Source organism: Notothenia coriiceps, unplaced genomic scaffold, assembly GCF_000735185.1.
Source record: "Notothenia coriiceps isolate Sejong01 unplaced genomic scaffold, NC01 NC01_scaffold00035955, whole genome shotgun sequence".
Lineage (NCBI taxonomy): Eukaryota > Metazoa > Chordata > Actinopteri > Perciformes > Nototheniidae > Notothenia > Notothenia coriiceps.
The window spans coordinates 7,140-26,223 of NW_011368656.1; the positions used below are offsets into that span (position 1 = coordinate 7,140).

The 19,084-nt window shown below is 42.9% G+C and overlaps 3 protein-coding genes across 3 annotated transcripts in view; 1 reads left to right on the plus strand and 2 right to left on the minus strand.

Moving 5' to 3' along the window:
* LOC104963323 (midasin-like) overlaps positions 1–2,012 on the minus strand; it is a 9,030-nt gene extending 7,018 nt beyond the window's left edge. Inside the window, exons 1-3 of the mRNA XM_010791899.1 lie at positions 1,964–2,012; positions 1,104–1,229; positions 437–636 (exon numbers count right to left, since the gene is read on the minus strand). Of these exons, the coding sequence (XP_010790201.1) occupies positions 437–636; positions 1,104–1,229; positions 1,964–2,012 (375 nt within the window). The remainder of the gene's footprint in view (positions 1–436; positions 637–1,103; positions 1,230–1,963) is intronic.
* An 829-nt stretch (positions 2,013–2,841) lies between these two features.
* LOC104963324 (midasin-like) lies at positions 2,842–11,071 on the plus strand. Its single transcript, XM_010791900.1, has 14 exons — positions 2,842–2,880; positions 2,933–3,028; positions 3,217–3,311; positions 3,928–4,052; positions 4,435–4,593; positions 5,298–5,407; positions 5,521–5,594; positions 5,920–6,103; positions 6,387–6,531; positions 6,805–6,951; positions 7,451–7,577; positions 8,290–8,395; positions 9,911–10,029; positions 11,047–11,071. The coding sequence occupies exons 1-14, from the start codon at positions 2,842–2,844 to the stop codon at positions 11,069–11,071; spliced, it is 1,551 nt and encodes a 516-aa protein (XP_010790202.1).
* Positions 11,072–11,127: 56 nt separating this feature from the next.
* LOC104963325 (midasin-like) overlaps positions 11,128–19,084 on the minus strand; it is a gene marked incomplete at its 5' end in the record, with an annotated part of 15,477 nt that continues 7,520 nt past the window's right edge. The window contains 2 exons of the mRNA XM_010791901.1: positions 11,128–11,322; positions 15,773–15,857. Coding sequence (XP_010790203.1) covers positions 11,128–11,322; positions 15,773–15,857 — 280 coding nt within the window. The remainder of the gene's footprint in view (positions 11,323–15,772; positions 15,858–19,084) is intronic.

Sequence of the window (19,084 nt, forward strand, 5' to 3'; positions counted from 1 at the left end):
TAGTATGCTAGCAGTGGCGCTCTCTGACTGACGTACCAGTTATTGTTGTTTCCATGGTAACGGGTGACACGCTTGATTTTTAAATGTATAGATTTGTTAGATTAGAACGTAATCTATGAACTATTTTAGATTAAAAAAAAATAATATTTGTTGAACTATGAAGCTTTTTGTAAAAAAAAAAAAAAAAGAAAAAAAAATGATATCATGATTTTTTAGATTAATGAATCTGAAAACTTTTCACGGACCCCCTGGCAGAGTGCCACGGACCCCCGGGGGGTCGCGGACCCCACTTTGAGAACCACTGTTCTAGAGGGCTCATACTGTCGGTTAAGAGCAAATCTGATAAATAGCTAGGCCCAAGACCATTAAGTGCTTTCAAAACCGATACAAGTATTTTTAAATTGATTTGAATTGATAAGGGATCGGTTGTTGGTACCTGGAGCTGCAGGGGCTGGCAGGAGTCTCTGCGGGTCCTCAGGAGGTCCAGCAGCCTCTCCAGCCCTGCGCTGACCTCTCCCAGACTCAGAGCCCCCACCTCGGCCTCCAGCTCCCCCTCCAGCAGCAAAGTCAGGTGACCTGGCTTCAGCAGGTCCTCAACAGGCTGTTCATCCCCTTTCTCTTCCTCCTCAGCACCCTCTGAAACATCACATGTACACAACATTATATCATTTGTATTAATGCTGTCAAGAAAATCAGGATATTCTAATATATCGGCAGAGGCTTTTATACGACGGGTCCTTTTTCTGTCTCATGCACAAGACTTTGAAAGTCGCCAATACTATTATTACTACTGCCATTATCAAGCCTTGCTCAGGACTTTGTTTCTCCCCTTTTAAAAATACAGGGAAAAACTAAACACACAGGCCATCACTAGCTACACTGTATGTAGAATGCCCTCTTTGAATGCAAAATACAACACTTATTCAAATGTAAGATACAACTGACAAAGACCATGTCTGAAGCTGGTGTCTCCAGTAACACAGAAGTAACAAACCTGGAGTGTTGTGTAGTTTGAAAAAGCCCAGTTTTTGTTAGCATGCTTATTAAAGTATCATAATTAGGTGGAAATGTGTGGCGGGCACCCTGCACTTCATCATTCTCACCTGTCTTCACGTCTCCAGGCTGCTCTCTCTCCCTCCTCTTCACCAGCGCCTGGACAGCACACAGCACTGTGTTGATGTGAGTCTCCAGCTCAGCAGAGAACTCCGTACAGAAAGCCGTCTGGTGATCTGTTGGAGAAAGAAGCAGAGGAGCTGTAGAACCAAGGTAGGAAATGTGATTTGTAGCTGAAGTTACTTTGTTATCCTCCTCGATTTGTGTTTGTATCCGTCAGTGAGGTGTCTTTAGGGATGGGTACCGAGCCCCGGTATTAAACCGGCCCCGGGGCTGAATTATTAAAGACCGTGGTACCGTTAAGCTCCGACGTTATCGGTCTTTTTATCAGTACTGGAGACATTTAAAAAATACGTCATATGTATTATATTACATATCACTTGTTAGATGCTTTTATCCAAAGTGACTTACATACTCCTGTGGGGATTACTGTGGGCAATCCCCACAGGAGCAATTTGGGGTGAAGTGTCTCAGGGACACAACGACATGCTGACTCCAGTGGGGTTTGAACCTGTTACCCCCTGATCCGAACACCAACACACTGCGCCACACGCCTCCCGTATTATGCTACACAAACATAATATTGCAGTTTTAGTTTCGCCAACTCCGTTTTCTAACATGCAAAAAGACTGCAAAATGCATCTATGATTATTTTTAGTATTTTCGATCTTTCCAATCCAGACGAGAGATCTCTCCCCCCCCCGTCTGTGTGCGAGGGGGCGGGGCAGTTTAAGCAAACACACACACACACACACACACACACACACACACACACACACACACACACACACACACACACACACACACACACACACACACACGAGGTGCTTGTAGGTATATTATGTGTTACCGTTGGACAGAGGCAGGTGAGCTGTTCCTCTGGTTCCAGTCAAAAACATTGTCAGGCTGTCCTTTTTAAAGAACAAAAAACAAGAGTGTCATTGATTTTTCTCATTTCACCCTCTGCTAGAAAGTATTACTGGTTGCTACTAAATCATTTGGGGAAGCACTCTCCAGCCACCACAGACAAGTTATTCCAGACAGCACTGATAAGATCAGATTTATCGTTGCACAGTGTTGCGTTGGCTAAATGACTGAGTGATGAGATGCAGGGAATAAGCAGATCATCTGATAAGTCTAGCTGATTCATAGCTCACAAGCATGTCACAAAGATACTGCGCTGCTAGACCATGTAGGGCAGGGGTGGGGAACCTCCGGCCTCCGGGCCGTATGCGGCCCGCGAGAAAATTTGGTTCCCCACCCCTGCCCTACATGGTCTAGCAGCGCAGTATCTTTGTGACATGCTTGTGAGNGTGACGCATATTTTAGTTGACCTAATTAAAACCGTTTTGTTTTTTATTTATGTGTCACAGTATCACCTCAAAATACAAGATACGAAACATTTTCAACCATGCAACAAAATATAAATAGTCCTACAAATACTTTTATTTTATTTCCTTCTTATTTTTGTCTAAACTCAAGGGAGCCAGAGCAGAGGGCTTAAAGGGCCGCATGCGGCCCGTGGGCCGCGGGTTGCCGACCCCTGGGTTAGAGCAATGAGAATATTCGAATCGCGTCCGTTGTGAACGAAGCATAATGCAGTTCAGAAACCACTGTTCTGTCGCTTTTAAAGCAATTTAAGATTTTAACAGTATCAGGGCCATGGTGGCCGAAGGACGTACAATTATTTTTGGGGCAGAACGGCCAGACCGAGGGGCTACGACGGCCATGGCCGCCGTGAAAATCCTACCCTGGTTATGGAGCCTGGTATGTGTTGCTCTCAGATCACATGATGTGTATCCCTGTGTGTTGTCCTCAGCTGTCGGTGGTGATAGAGAGGATCCAGACCTTCACTCTGGCCAGCCCATTGGCCAAGTTCCTCAACGGTCTGGAGATCCTGCTCAGTAAAGCTCAGGTGAGCTCATGTGCCATGCATGATTCCATCGGGAGTTCATCCTAGTGTTGACACAGCTAATCAACTGAAATAAATCTGTGACCTTTTTAATAGATGCCATCAATAGCAGGTCCAAATGTGATAGTTGTACTTTCTGAAATGTAAATGTGTTGCACTGAAGTGAGCTCCGTGTTATGTGCTCTCCTCAGGACTGGGAGAATAACGCCAGCCGCTCAGTCTCTCTGCGTAAGGAACTGGAAGCAGTCACCCAGCTCATCATCCAGTGGCGCAAACTGGAGCTCAGGTGAGACACAGAGGGTTTCAATAAGCCTGCATCTGATTAGGGTGCGAGATACAAAAGGGACAATATTTAAACTGTAAGAAATATTTGTAGTCTCGGAGATGAAACAAGGTTTTGCAGGCCTAAAACATGCTCCAAAATTTGATTCAATGTTGCACAAAATTCACACGTGGAGAAAATGTATGTAAAATCTGGGTATTACGCATGGGCGATGTCAAATGGCTCAACGGCACCACCTTAAAGGCAGGCCCTGCTGTTGGTTGTGCTTGATGTTTGAATGTTGGTAGGTACATTAGCTTAGGATTTGGTCCGCACCTTCTTAAAATCTTGAGGATCAAAAGTTATTAAAATATTTTCCAATGAGTCGAAGTCATAGCTACCTACTTGTTAAATACATATTCATGCTTAGTGTGAGAGTAGGCAGCATCCCATTTTCAGCTAATCAATACATACTGTCAACTCGTTTAAGGTGCTTTTAGGTACTGCATTAGGAAGATTCAAACTGGACTGGAATCCTCAGCTAGCAGTGTTTTCCTCTACCAGAGTATAGGATCAGAACTAGCTGTTTCCTGTTCCTGTGTGCAAAATGTAAACGTGTCCTCTCCTGTGCCACGTGTAGTTTCTGGTCGAGCAGTCTGGACAACGCTTTGAAGCGGCACACTGAGAGATCCACCAAACACTGGTTCTCCATCTACCAGCTGGTGGAGAGGTACCTGGAGGAGCAGAAGCAGGATGCTGAGAAAGGTAACACATCATGGCTCCCATGACACAAATATTCAGATGACATTTATTTTTAAACCATCAACACATTTTGTAATCGGCCGAGTTAAAATGTCCTTTCTAATGTGCTTTCATGGGGGGACTTTAGGAAATATATCAACTAAAACTATGTTTTTTATGAGAAAAGTAGCTAAGTACTTCTTACCTGCTTAACCAAGTGTTAGGGTTATGTCTCTGTAACTGTGACAAATAGCAATGAAGAATGACATTCATCAACCAGTAGGTGGCTCACAACATAACTCATCAGTATGTATTTAAAGGCAAAACAAAATACTGAAAACCATACTTCCTCCCATTATCAGACAACTGTATAACCAGAAAAAAATGTTTCTCTTCCTGGCTCTAGGTGAGGAGGAGGTGGAGCGCCTGTCCCTGTCCTCTGTGTGCTCAACCCTCCAGGCCTTCATGGAGGGCTCCACCCTGGGACAGTTCCACACCCGCCTGGACACGCTGCTCAGCTTCCACTGCCACCTGCTGCTGCTGGACCCCCAGCAGCCTGGACAAGGTCAGCCAGCACTGTTCATTTAGTCTGACCTAACACAGGGCTCTATGTGGAACAGATCCACTCTGTAATGTGATCCTTCCTCTCCTCTGTACCCGTCCTGAACCAATAATTGTTATACTGTGAAAACACTGCAGCAAATCAACACTCTTCATTCTGTTTGACTCACTTAGATATACTGTAGGTGCTTAATGTGAAAAGATGTTCCAAAGAATCTAATATACATGATATTTTGATTGCAGTGGAGCGCAAAGACAAATGATGCTAATTGTGCAAATTCCCAACATATGCAACTTAGCCTCCGGCAGTTTCTATGTGCTGGGGACCCGCACTACACATTTCTAACATAAAACTTTGGGGTCCTACAACATTTCCTGATTCACAGTGCTGGCAAGTAGACAATAGAGAAAAGAACAACTCATTACAACATCATTAGTGGAGTGGTGTATTGATCCGTTGATCAGACGGGGTCAGCTGCTACAATGGGACTATACATACTGGTTCAGACACCACTGATTGGATTTGGACTGAATTCAATAGTGCGGAGGAAATTATCATCTCATCTCTTTTAGTTCATGTTTATCCTCAAATACATTTGACCTTTGTAAAGCAAAAGGGCAAAACCAGCTAATATCGAGTGTTGCTTCCTGCAATGATGGAGACCGAACTATTGATCCGGATGACCTGTTAACTTGTTTATTTTACAGAGCCATTGTCCAGTCTACTGTGGAACCTGCACAAATACTACAGCCAGTTCTCTGACGGCATCCAGACCAAGATCACTTCGCTCAGGCAGCCCATCGAGAAGGAGCTCAAGGTTTCTATGAGTCTCCTTTATCATTGCATACCAATACCTTGAAACCCAGTGCAAACATGTCAGAGTCCACAGCGCTGCACATTCTGAAGTTCTCTGTGATGTGTTCCTCTCAGGACTTTGTCAAGATCTCCAAATGGAACGATGTCAGTTTCTGGTCCATCAAGCAGTCAGTGGACAAGACGCATCGGTAACATATCACCCCAATAAGATTGTGCCGTGTATTCATTTTTGAGTGTTATTAATAAATAATGAAGTAATAAATGTATATATTTTTGTATTATTTTATTGTATTCTGTATAAACATACTAAATTGTTTTACTTTTTAAATGTATGTATTATTTGTTATTTCTTTAATTTGTATTATTTGATTCTCATTATTTAATACACTTTGTATTATTACAATTCTTTTTTTTATTTGAACTGTGTTCTTCCCCTGTCTTTTAAAATCCTTGAACACAAGATGGCCGCCCTCTCACCCCCTCTGTTCTGCCCATCTTCCCTTCTCCTCTCAGGACTCTCTTCAAGTTTGTGAAGAAGTTTGAGGCGGCTCTGAGTGGGCCGAGTGCCCCCTCTCTGGTGGAGGAGGGGAGCAGCGCCAGCCTGGACAGTGTGGATGCTAACCCAGAGGAGACCCCCCTCCATCGGGTCCACAAGGCTCTGAAGAACACCCTGCCTGGGAAGGGCCGAGATCTGCAGGTTGTTGTTATATTCACCATGATTATTATATCAGTTATTATCACGTCCTTACTTATGGTGATAAGTACTGTTCTGACTGCATCTTTGCAAATAAAAAATGAAAAAAAACTTCTGTACGTAGCACTCACAAAGGATTTGGCTTTAAGTGAAGCTAATGCAGTAGCACTTAATCTTATAGATAGGAAATACACCTACAGGATTCTTTCTTTTTAGTTTGTTTCTTCATAGTTGAATGAGATAACCTTGGCTGAATTAATAACCTTGGTTCGATTTTATATTTCAGCTTGAGGTCCCAGAAGAAGGTGTGGAGGCCTCCTCTCTGCAGGGCCGCCTGCCGGCTCTGACCCGGAAGATGAAGAAGCTGTGCGTCCAGCTGCAGAAGAAGAACCCGGCGCCGGAGCTGGCTGAAGACCTGGACTGCTTCACTGGTAACCATCCCACCTGGACACAGTGAATATCTGTCTTTTGACAGACAAGCTTCCCATAAAAGTTTTTCTGCACACAGTATAGAATCAGTTACACAAGGCTCTTGATAAAGTGGAGGGTTTAACCTCAGATTTCCACCTACCGCTGATGATAGACATTAAGGTTGTTGTAAGGAAAATATGTAGTTTGTTTTTGTGTCTTCACCTCACAGAGCTGGTGTATTGCTCCCCAAACCCCACAGGGTAAATGCAGTTTATTTGTATACTCCTCCTCAGGTGAGGTGATCAGCAACCTGCGGGACCTGCAGAACCTGACCGTGGACATGACGGCAGAGAAGGAGAAGCAGAAGTCTGAAGTGAAGCACATCCTACAGCAGAAGCAGAGAGCTCTGTCTGAACTGTTCAAGATGCTCGCAGGAATAGGTGCGTTCACTCTCATTAATCGGAAGCCATCAGGGACCCTGGTAGACCACCACACATAACAACAAAGACTATAACACCCCTGTTGTTCATTATTGCTATGTGGAATATACTGTACATATACCCCTCATCATAATTATTATTACTGGCTGCTGTCCCTTAGTAAGAGAATTCATCTTCTGTAATAAATCTGTAAATAACTGCAATATATCTACTATCACCTGGCTGCTATCACACTACCTTATACATGCTACACTTATTTTTCACTGTCACTGGTACTGGATGTGAAATCTTTTAATTGTATTTTGTGTAATTTCTATTTATATCTTGAATATTTTATGCATGCTTTTTAATTTAGATGAAGCTATGTTTGGCTCTTTACTTTGGCTGTACCAATGTACATTTCCCCTCTGGGATGGATAAAGGTATTCTGATTCTGATAAGTCTCTGAAGGAAAACAAGTTCTTCAAACCTCACTCTGAAATCTCTCGGTCCTATCCAGGTCTGTCGTACCGTAAAGGCCTGCTGTGGAACCGGACCGCCGACCCAGAGAGGAACCTGTGTATGCAGCCGCTGGAGATGACCACCGCTCTGTCTGCTGTCAGGAACCAGGAGCAGGCTGAGAGCATGTAATAACACCTTTCTTACTATGAGGCTTATCAAAAATACATCCCAGTTTATAGAGACACTGCTTTAGGTGGTTGATGTTAACTACTGAGCACATTTTGAATAGACACTGTTCACCAACTCCATGACTCCTCTCCAGTGTTGGGGTAGTTACTCAAAAAAAGTAATGCATCACACAATACCAAAAAAAAAAGAAGTAATGTACTAAATGACTCACTGCTGAAAGTAATGAGATACACTTCTAGCCACATTACTTTTTGATTACTCTGTAACGCCCCCCTTACCTGTATCTTGCTCAGTATGTTTCTGAAAGACGGCGATTCCACCGTGGAAACAAGCAGCATTTCCTCCATGATGTTCGCTGTGACTGCTTATCTCTGCTGAGACTCTGCTCATAGCAGAGATAAGATCATTTTGTGCTCAGTAACTGTAATGTAATTACTGCTGTTCTCAACAGTAACGCGTTACAGACGAATGTAATCTGATGACTGTAACGCGTTGTAGCGCAATATTGCTCCACTCTAGTTGTGCTGTTCAACCCCATTTATCATTATCCATGAATTAGATGAAATGGATCACCAGAATTTATCTTTTTTACCCTGTACAACTTAATTGATTTGTTTCCATTATCGTCATTAATGTTACTGATAAACTAGGCTTGGGTAAATCCTCTATAATGACCTCTCTGACTGCTCTCTGTTCTGTGTGCTGCAGGTTGTTCACAGAGCTGTTGGCAGCCTGGGATGGATGTCAGAAGTACTTCTACCGCTCCTGGGCGAGGAGGAGCGCCATGCTGACAGCTCTGCAAAACGCTGCCAAGGTCAATATAGCAATATAACATCACCACCTGTAGTATTAGTTACTCCTCTCTGTCTACAGGTTATAGTGATGAGCAGAGGTGGGAAAATTACTCAGATCTTGTACTTAAGTAGAAGCACCAGAGTGTAGGAATACTCTGTTACAAGTTTTGATTATAATTATTGATCACTAAAGTGTTCTCAAAGCTGGTAAAGGTGCAGCTAGTTTGAATGACTTTGTATACTGCAGGGTAGCTTGTGGATTTACTCCAGGTGGAACTAAAGTCTGATTCAACACTTGATTATATTTCACATCATTCATCCACATCTGTAAAGTAACTAAAGGTATTAAATACATGTAGTGGAGTAGAAGTACCATTTACTTTTGAATTGTAGTGGAGTAGAAGTACCATTTACTTTTGAATTGTAGTGGAGTAGAAGTACAAAGTAGCATAACATGGAAGTGCAGTACTTGAGTAAATGTACATAGTTACTTTATACAACGGGTGATGAGGGCAATGGATTACAGGCGAAGAGCCAGCGTTGACATCTGCATCTGGTTAGTGTGTGTGTGTTTGGCCCTGTGGTCTGAAGTGTCTTTGGCCCAATTCCAATCCACCCGCTACACCCTACCCTCCGTTTGTGCGTTCACCACATTAAGTGCTGTTCCAAACCAACGAGTGTGGAGTGGGAGTGGGCTATCAAGCCCTCAAACAGCGAGTCTGCATCGGTCCTGACTTCACCTGCTGCCCTACCTGACGGGACTCAACGCTGTGTGTGTCCGTCAGGAAACACGCTGTTTACAAACAGTTCCAGCAAACATCCACTGATAAACTGCTAACAAAATAAATGTTAACAACCTCATGATAACCTCATCTTTTTTAACTTAGGATCATACCTGTGTTTAGTCTAGAAAAAGGTAAATGTGTGCATTTTATTATAAAGTTGTGTATATTTACAAACTGTTGCAAAAACTAAGAAGCTTATAAACATCACATCAGGTTTAAAACTAAAGAAAGATGAAAGATGTTTGGAGTTTTATTTGAGTTATTAATTTACATTGTTTGTCAAAGAAGATGTTGATTTTGAACCGTTGTTACATACAGGTTACGGCATTTCCTGTTTCTGCAGAGAGGGGAGGCCGTCCCAAAACTTGCCGCTGTATTTACTTCCCTCCATCTGACAGGAGGGAGCCTCATGTGTCACTCCACGGAGTTCACTCCATCACGGAGGGGTAGGGCGTGGTTTTGGAATTGGGGGCTCTGTATGTGTGTTTGGGCCCGGTGTCTGAAGTGTGTGTGGTGTGTGTGTGTGTGTGTGTGTGTGTGGTTGTGTGTGTGTTGGTGTGTGTGTGTGTGTGTGTGTGTGTGTTGTGTGTGTGTGTGTGTGTGTTGGTGTGTGTGTGTGTGTGTTGTGTGTGTGTGTGTGTGTGTGTGTGTGTGTGTGTGTGTGTGTGTGTGTGTGTGTGTGTGTGTGTGTGTGCCCGCCCCGCCCGCAGTCTCCCTGTGGTCTGAAGTGTCTCTCTGTGTGGTGTGCAGGAGCTGGGTGTTGCGAACATCGACCGCTGCAGAGGCTTCTCCTCTCACCTCTTCAAGCTGCCTCCTCCAGCAGAGGCAGCGCCTGGCCGGGCTGACGGCGCGCAGTGGCTCCACATCAGGTCAGTCCGCTGCTCCGCTCTCACAGGGCCGTGTTATCACTTTCAACCAATTCAACAAATACTTTTATTTGGCATTCCTTCCTTTTCTTAACAAAGAAAAAAGAAAAAAATGTATGTGTTTGAAATCATTCAACATTTGGTTTCTTTTATACTCTGAAAATAAGGTTTGGTTTTGTGTAAATGAGGGTCTATTCACTAACATACATTTTAAAAAAAGTCAATCTGTGTAAATAAGTAGGATCAATATGCCTTACAGTAAAAGGTGAACATATATGGTACTTATACTAAATTCTTATAAATAGTCAAACTTTGGAGGACAAAAGTTGATAGGAAGTAAGGGTTAAATGTAGGGTAGATAAGAATGGAGAAACCAGCTCGAGGGCNCATGTACTCAAGTACTGTGCTTAAGTCAAAATGATGAAGTACGTGCACTTTACTTGAGTATTTCAATTATTTGCTACTATGTACTTCTACTCTACTACAATTTAGAGGTAAATGGTGTACTTTTACTCCACTACATGTATTTAATCCCTTTAGTTACTTTACAGATGTGGATGAATGATGTGAAATATAATCAAGTGTTAAATCAGACTTTAGTTCCACCTGGAGTAAATTCACAAGCTACCCTACAGTATACAAAGTCATTCAAACTAGCTGCACCTTTACCAGCTTTGAGAACACTTTAGTGATCAATCATTATAAAAACATATCATATATATTATTCTGAAATCTGCATTGCGAGTACTTTGACCTTTAGTACTTTAAGTATATTTAGATGCTAATACTTTTACTTGTAACAGGGTAACCCTACACTCTGGTACTTCTACTTTTACTCAAGTACAATATCTGAGGACTTCTCCCACCTTTGCTTTCAAGTAAGCTTTATACCTCAGAGGAACTGGTCAGCACTTGCTTGACAAACACAAATAATAAAATAGATCTTCCTATAAACACACTCTCAGTTGGCAGAGGTACCATGCTAATGATAGATCTCTTTTTGTTTAGTATGTTTCACAGAGCCAATGCTGTCCTCCAATGCTGAATGAAATGACTTTCCAGCCTTCTAGAGTACATTGAGTGTCCTCGATGTGCAGACGGTTACCTGAACCTCTCAGAGCTGAGGGTGACGATCTGTCCATCCGGCATGTTGTAATGCATCTCTCCGCTGGACGGCCCCCCCTGACTCAGCTCAGCTTCATAGTTGAGAGCCACACAGCAGCACTTCTCCTTCATCTCCCTCACTATCTCCATCTCCGCTGAGGTGCGCATGCTGACCCCTTGTTCCTGCAGCAGCTGAAGCACAGGCACACAGAACATCAGTCAGGGGATGGAAGAGGCAGTTACCTACAGTTTCAATCACACCACACAGGGACTGGAACACGCTGCTCTGTGATGTGGACAGCCACAAATCACTAGTCAATTTAAACTAAGTACCTTTTGGGTAAATGTGTATGCTACTGTTGGAGACATTCTGGCTTGTTCAATACCCAAGGAATGCACAATTGTATACCTTGGAAATATAAATGTGTGATTGATAATTATAGATATATGAGAGCAGTGAATGGATATATAAGAGAGGTCTATATAATGTAAACAATTACTTACCAACTTAAATGGAAGATTTATCACACAGTGGGAAATGTCTAAGGCAAACAAATGTATTCTTTTATTTATGTCTTTATACTTTAGCTCTCTACATTTTTTCTAAGTAAGAGGTTTTATGTTGAATATACAAACAAAAAAACCATTACAAAAATAAATAGTCAGCAGTTTGACTAACATTTATTTGTATACTTTGAGATAAGTGTCATGTAAGAGATGTTCCATTATGACTTTGTATATGGGTCACAAAAAGATCATTGGTTTATCTACTTGAACAGGTATCCCAGTGGGGTATAGCCGAGAACAGCGGTGAGCAGCAGAGTTATGATATCAATCAGAAGAGTATTTTGGATGATTTAAAAGCTACATAAATGATGGATTAAAAACTTCAAAAACATTTGAAGCGGCCCTTCTTATCTTAATGAATCAAATGAAATTACAAACTGGCATTCAGTCCTATTAACAGGGTTGGATGAATAACATAATCAAATATTGTTTTGATAAGCTTCCATGTTTTAAAGTAGGCAAAGGCTGTTTTTGACTACAGTTATTGTGCTATGTGTCCAAATTAGATGGTTGTTGTTATCATTGCAATATTTACTTAATGAAGCACGATCCAATAATCCAATGAACGTCCCCTGACGCTCGAAGCACCCTGTGCAATTTTGGCTAAATATTCACGTAAATAATTCCTCTTTGTACAACATTTTTCACAAAACCCCAAAGCCAATCGGAAGTGTTATCCATTCACATTACTGCCAATAAACTGTGAAACACAATCATCCTACTTTGGAAGGTGCAAATCTCATTTCGGCAAACATTTCAGGGCTTTGTGGACTTAATCCATGACAAACTGGAGTTGAGACCAGGAGGCAGAGTCGCAGTCTTACACGCTTCTCTGCGCTCTCTCCTAGGCAGTCATCCATAGGAATCCCGAACCCAATAAAATACCCAATATTAACGGTGTGTGTGTCTGCCCAAGGACAATTTAAGGTAAAACCTAATAGAGGTGTCATACATAATAACCTAATAAAAGTAAATGTAACAACTACTACAGTGCAACAAAACAGGAAGATTAAATGTGGTCTCTTAAACATAAGATCTCTAGCATCTAAAGCAATACTGGTAAATGATTTAATATCAGATTATAATATTGATATATGCTGTCTCACTGAAACTTGGTTGAGACATGAAGAATATGTCAGCATAAATGAGGCCACTCCACCCAGCCATATCAATACTCATATTGCCCGAGGCACGGGCCGAGGAGGTGGAGTTGCAGCAATCTTTGACTCAAGTTTACTTATCAATACTAAACAAAAATTAAATTATACCTCCTTTGAAAGCCTCATTTTCAGTCTTACGCATCCGACCTGGAAAACTTTGCAATGATTGATCTATTAAATAATATCCCGTGACATAAATCCTACGGCCCTCTGCTTTGTAAATTGGGCTGACCTGACTCTATCCCAGGTACCAGTTTGTGGTTTCCTCCATTACCTTTGATTGTGCGTAGGTACACTCATTTAACATGTGCGATATATGTGTTTGTGTAATCAACATAAGGAAATTGACCACCTATATCTCACGCGTCCCCCCACTCACGTGTCGACGTCACCTCTGCGACGCGTGTCACTAGCTGTGTAGACCCTGTGTTTGGGGTTTATGTTTTTTAGTAAGTCTAGGTCAGCAGTAATAGCGTGAGGCCTCCTAAGGGGCTAGTTAAATAAGTTCAAAGGAGTAGTTCCCCCCCAGAGGACAGGGGCCATGTTTATGTCGACGGACTCCTTCCGGGATGACACCATAAAAAAAACTGTAATAGGAAAAAGGCTTGGTGCAATAAAATAATAAAACCACTGCAGGCTAGGTAGACGATGCCAAGTGCGTGGTGTTCTGTTTACTATATAGAGTCTGGGGGGTTTATTGGTTTTAGACTGTGTCCACACCTCTACAGAAAAACTTGACAAGACCAGCAGTAGAAGGACGCTACAAGAAGTATTTGGTCAGTTCTTACTTACTTACTTACCCGGACGTGACGTTACTAAAAGGACTAGCGGACTAAACTCAGACACGTTCGGACCCGTCCCCGACTTGAATCCAGCTCAGTACTGTTGTTCATATGCTTTGTGTTTTTGTGTGGGTTTCTTTACCTTATTGTTGTCTTTCTACTGTCTATTTGTGTATGTGTCCCATGTGTCTGTCTCTATGTGGTCTGTCGTTTGTCTGCGTGAGTCCTGTAAAGTGTTGTCGTTCCTGGTCCTTTGTTGCGCCCTGCACCCGAGAATTCTTCCACGGAAACCTAACCTACGTATGTGCGTTATAACTACTTATATCGAGTATTGCCCACCAACCGAAAAGTGATCTTCCCAGTCTTCTTTAGACAACTCTCGTACTTTGTTGTTAGATCCTTACTTGTGAAATGAAAATGTCACCTGCAATAGGAATAGTTATTAATTGTTGTAGTGTATCGTACTAATTTTCTTCTGTCAAACCTCGATACATTGTATCCAAGTTGACCTGTTATTGTAATAATTAGCCTTTGGTGACTTTAAGGGATACCGACATCTGGGACCATTCTAAGTATAGACTGTTGGTATCTTCCAGTGGATTATACATTCCCCGAACCGTAATCACAGTAGTTGTACTTCCTCATAAAGACTTGAAAATACTAATAAATTAACAAAAAATAACAACACAGTAAGTAAATTAGATTGAGATTGTGGGTAACTTTTGTGATTCTGTGTATTATTGATGTAAGATTTGTTGTGTTTATGAATAAAGTACCGTTATTGCCCTCCACAGTCAACAAACGGTGAGAAATTTATTTCAATTTGAACTCACCGCACCGAAACTCTCCACAGGTGTCGAATATCGGTGATCGATCGTAAGACGGTGCAAAACGACGGCGATTCAATAGTCGATGAAAACTTAAACACATGTTTAATAGAAATGTCCGTTTTTTGCTGATGGGGACGGACATTACAAGGTTGTTATCTCCAAACGGGTGATGAGATTAAAGGGGAGGAAGCTGAGGAAAGGAGCTGAGGGATAGCGAGCTATTGAATCAGGGCGCGGGGTGCTCCTCTACTCGCTCGCCTCCTGACTCCTCCCCTTGGCTCCTCTTCTCCTCCCTTCGTCGTCCCCGCCAAATCTCTTTACTCTTGAGGAGAGGGAGACTCAGCCGCGGAGTAAAATTTCTCTGCAGTAAGTTGTCGTGACTACTGTCCTTCCGTGTCTAACGCTGTCTACACAAGTACTGCGTGAATATATGAAATGAACTAAGTAATTGCTCACGCCATATGTACTGCTGTTTTCGTCCGATCGTCTACCCGCCTGTATATGTGTCGTGTGTGTGTGTATATAAGAGCCAATATTTATCATATGTTATTGTCTTAGCTCTTGTCATAGCTCTCGGTGAGAGTATTATTGCATTGTATTAGTCTCTGAGGCCTGTATAGGGGGGGGGAGAGAGAGACCAGCGACTTTACCCTTAACTGTTGTACTGCCCGGGGGGTTTTCAACATAAGATCGTTCATCCGGATAATTTTCATTCGTGTAGTCCTGTGGTTTTGTGGTGGGACGCGCGCGGCGGCGAGACAGCGCGGGGCCTAATGCGAACATTGTTGTGTGTGTGGGATTGGCGACATCGGTGTGTGTGGATGTCGGATTCCGTATAGTCCGATTTCGGCAACACATGAAAATAATACACTTCGGTCGATTTACCAGAAACGTTTTATAACTCCGAGAAACAAACATTCTATAGATGATTGGTCGTTTATTTCTCTCATCCGGTACAATATAGGACTCAGTATATATAATAGTGTCGTGACGAGACCGAAACGACGTGCGCTGCGAGTGTCCGACAAGAGGTGACATTTGGAACGCAGCGCAAGTTCCCGCCGCAAATGGTTTTATATACGGTCCCCTTAAGTACGTCTCCGACAGTAACAACTCTATTCAGCTCGGCACGCGCATTGCGAAGGGTCCGGGCAAGGCCTTTTACGTAGGCACCTTTCGCGGGCACCTCCTGGGTAGTCACAGACGGAGCCAATCTCGAGGAGGTTCTACTCCGGAGATAGCTAGGGAGCTGACGAGCAGGAGGCTACACGTAAATCTCTTTACTCTACCATGAAGTTCGTACCGCGTGCGACTTTCGGTAAAGGCCAGTGTTGGCCTCCTGGGGTCTCCTTAGCTCCTTCAGCTCCTCCCCTTTTAATCGCTCATAACTATTTGGAGATTACAGAGATAACGGAGCGCGTGTATTCCGGACAAACACGGACTTGAGCTCTTTTAGTAAGGTATATAAGTCGTCCGTTTGTCGCGCGATACAGCCTGGTTATTGCTGTAATCTCCAAATAGTATGAGATTAAAAGGCGGAGGGAAGCTGAGGAGCTCGGGGAGGCCAGGAGGCCAACACTGGCGCCTTTACTAAGGTCGCGCGGTACAACTTTCCTGTAGAGTTAAACGCAGATTTACGTCTTTAGGCTCCTGGCTCGGTAGCTCCTACCTACTCCCGCGCGCGCGCGCGCGCGAGAGGACCTCCTCGGATTGGGCTCCTCTGGTGACTACCCAGGAGGTGCCGAGAACGGTGCCTACGTAAAGGCCCTTGCCACTTCGCAATGCGTGCGCCTGAATAGAGTTTCGGTTACTGTCGAGACGTACGTAGGGGACCTATATAAACATTGGCGAACTTTGCCGGCAAATGCGTCCAAATGTCACTCTCGTCCGACACGTCCAGGCACGTCTTTCGTCCCCGTCACACATATTATATATAACTGAGTCATATTCCGTCCCGGATGGAGAAATAACCGACATCAATCATCTATGAATGTTGTTTCTCAGTTATAAAACGTTTCTGGTAAATCACGAAGTGTATTTTGGTTATGTGTTGCCGACGATGGACTATACGAAATCCTCGACATCCACACACACCATGTCACACATCCACACACACAACATCCCGTTACGCATCTACCGCCCGCCTGTCTGGGCCCAGAGTCAACCAAACCACAGGATACGAATCGAAATTTCCGATCGACATTTATGTTGAAACACCGCAGTAGAAGTTAAGGGTAAAGTCGCTGCGTGTACCCCTCTCTCCCTATACAGGTCAGAGACTAATACAATGCAATAATGACTCTCACGAGAGGTATGAACAAACTAAGACATTAACATCTATAAATTTATATTATATACACACACACACCACACATATACAGGCCGTAGACATCGGACAAAACAGAGTAATAGCGCGTGACAATTACTTGGAGTTTCATTTATATATGTCACCAGGTACTGTGTAGACAGCGTAGACACCGAGGACAGTAGTTAACTATCTAGCAGAAAATTTTACTGGGCCGAGTCTCCTCTCCTCAAGAGTAAGGAGATTGGCGACGACCGAGGGGGAGGGAGAGAGGAGCAAGTGGATGAGTCCGAGGGCGGAGCGGTAGGAGGACACCCGGGCCCAGATTGCATAGCTCTATCCCTCAGCTCCTTTTTCCTCAGCTCCTCCCCTTTAATCTCATAACTCTTTGGGATAACAACCTTGTAAATGTTCACGTCCCATGCAGCAAAAACCGAACATTTATTAAAATTCTGTAAGTTTTAGATCATCTTTGAACGACCCGTAGTTTTGCACGTCTTACGATCGATCCCGACCCGATGATCGACAATCTGGACGAGGTTGGTGTCGGTGAGATTGTCAAATTGAACTAATCTTCCACCGTTTGTTGACTGTGGACAATAACGTACTTTGTATTATAAACAGCTAACAAATCCTTAAACATCAATAATACACATCAATACACAACGTTACCCCAATCTCAACTAAATTCTACTGAGCTGTGTTGGTTATTTTTGTTAATTTATTAGTATTTTCAAGTCTTTAGTAAGGAAGTACAACTACTCGTATTACGCGTTTCGGGCGGAATGATACCACTGGAAATGAACAGTCTATACTACAGAATGTCCGAATGCTCAGTATCCCTTAAGGTCAAAGCGTAATTATTACATAAAGTCATCGCGATTAGCAATGGTTATCAGGTTTGACAGGAAAAACATTAGTACGATCAACTACAACAAATTAATAATCGTATTCTATTGCAGTGACATTTCTACATTCCACATAGTTAAGGAGGTTTAGACAACAAAGTAGAGGAGTTGTCTAAGAAGACCAAGATTCACTTTCCGGGTTTGTGGGCAATTATCTCGATAGTAGTAGTTATAGTGACATACGTAGTTTAGGTTTCCGTGAAAATTCTCGCGTGCAGGCGGCAACAAAACGGACAGCGAACGACAACACTTGTACAGGATCAGAGCCAACGACAGCACATAGAGACAGACCATGGACAGCATACACAGGAATAGGACAGTAGAAAGACGCAAGCAAATAAGGGTAAGACACAAAAACAAAAGATATGGAACAAACAGTACTGAGCTGGATTCAACGTCCGGCGACGGGTCGAACGGTCTGGAGGTTTAGTTCCGCATCGTCGCTTTTGTACGGTCACGCGGTAAAAGTAAGTAAGAGTAAAACTGACTCAAATACTTCTTGTAGCGTCTTACTGCTGTCTTGTCAAGTTTTTCTGTAAGAGTGTGCACAGTCTAAAACCAAATAAATACCCCTCCAGCCTCTATATAGTATAACAAACCACCTACCGTCAACTTCGGTTCTCATCGTCATACCTAGCCTACGCAGTGGTTTGTTTTATTTATTTGTGATGTCACCAAGTTTTTCTATTACAGTGTCTTTTTCTTTTTTATGGTGGTTATCCGGAAGGAGTCCGTCACATAACACATCGGCCCTTCGTCCTCGGGGGGGGAACTACTCTTTTGAACTTATTTTACCTAGCCCCTTCAGGGAGGCTCACCTCAGTACTGCTGACCTAGAACTTTACTAAAAAACATAAACCCCAAACACAGGCGCGACAGCTGAGTCGACACGCGTCCGCAGAGGTGACGTCGACCACCGTAGAGTGGCGGGGGACCGTCCGTTGAGATATAGGTGGTCAATTTCCTTTATGTTGATTACAACAACACATATATAATCGACATCGTAAAATGTGTTACCACAAGAATCAAAGTAGGGCAGGACACAAAATTGTCTCCGCTGAATAGTTACACGAATCCGCTAGTGCCGTATTTTGTGACATGTTATACTATCATGATATGTTTGGTTACCCGGACCATATGTTGGATATCTTTACGTTTGGACCGCAAGTTTATCGACTCTGCACTTTAATACAGTCGATTACTCATGTGAGGTTTAGTCGATACTCTTTGTAAAGTATTATAGCTTGTGCTGGCTAAGCTCCACCTCAACGTCTTTATGATAACTGAGTTCATAAATGAAAATATATTGTTCTTACAATTAATACGTGGACTCCTCGAGAAAAAATTCAAATGCGTAGGCTGGACTAAAACATCGATTAGATATAGATTCTAAGAATTGTCT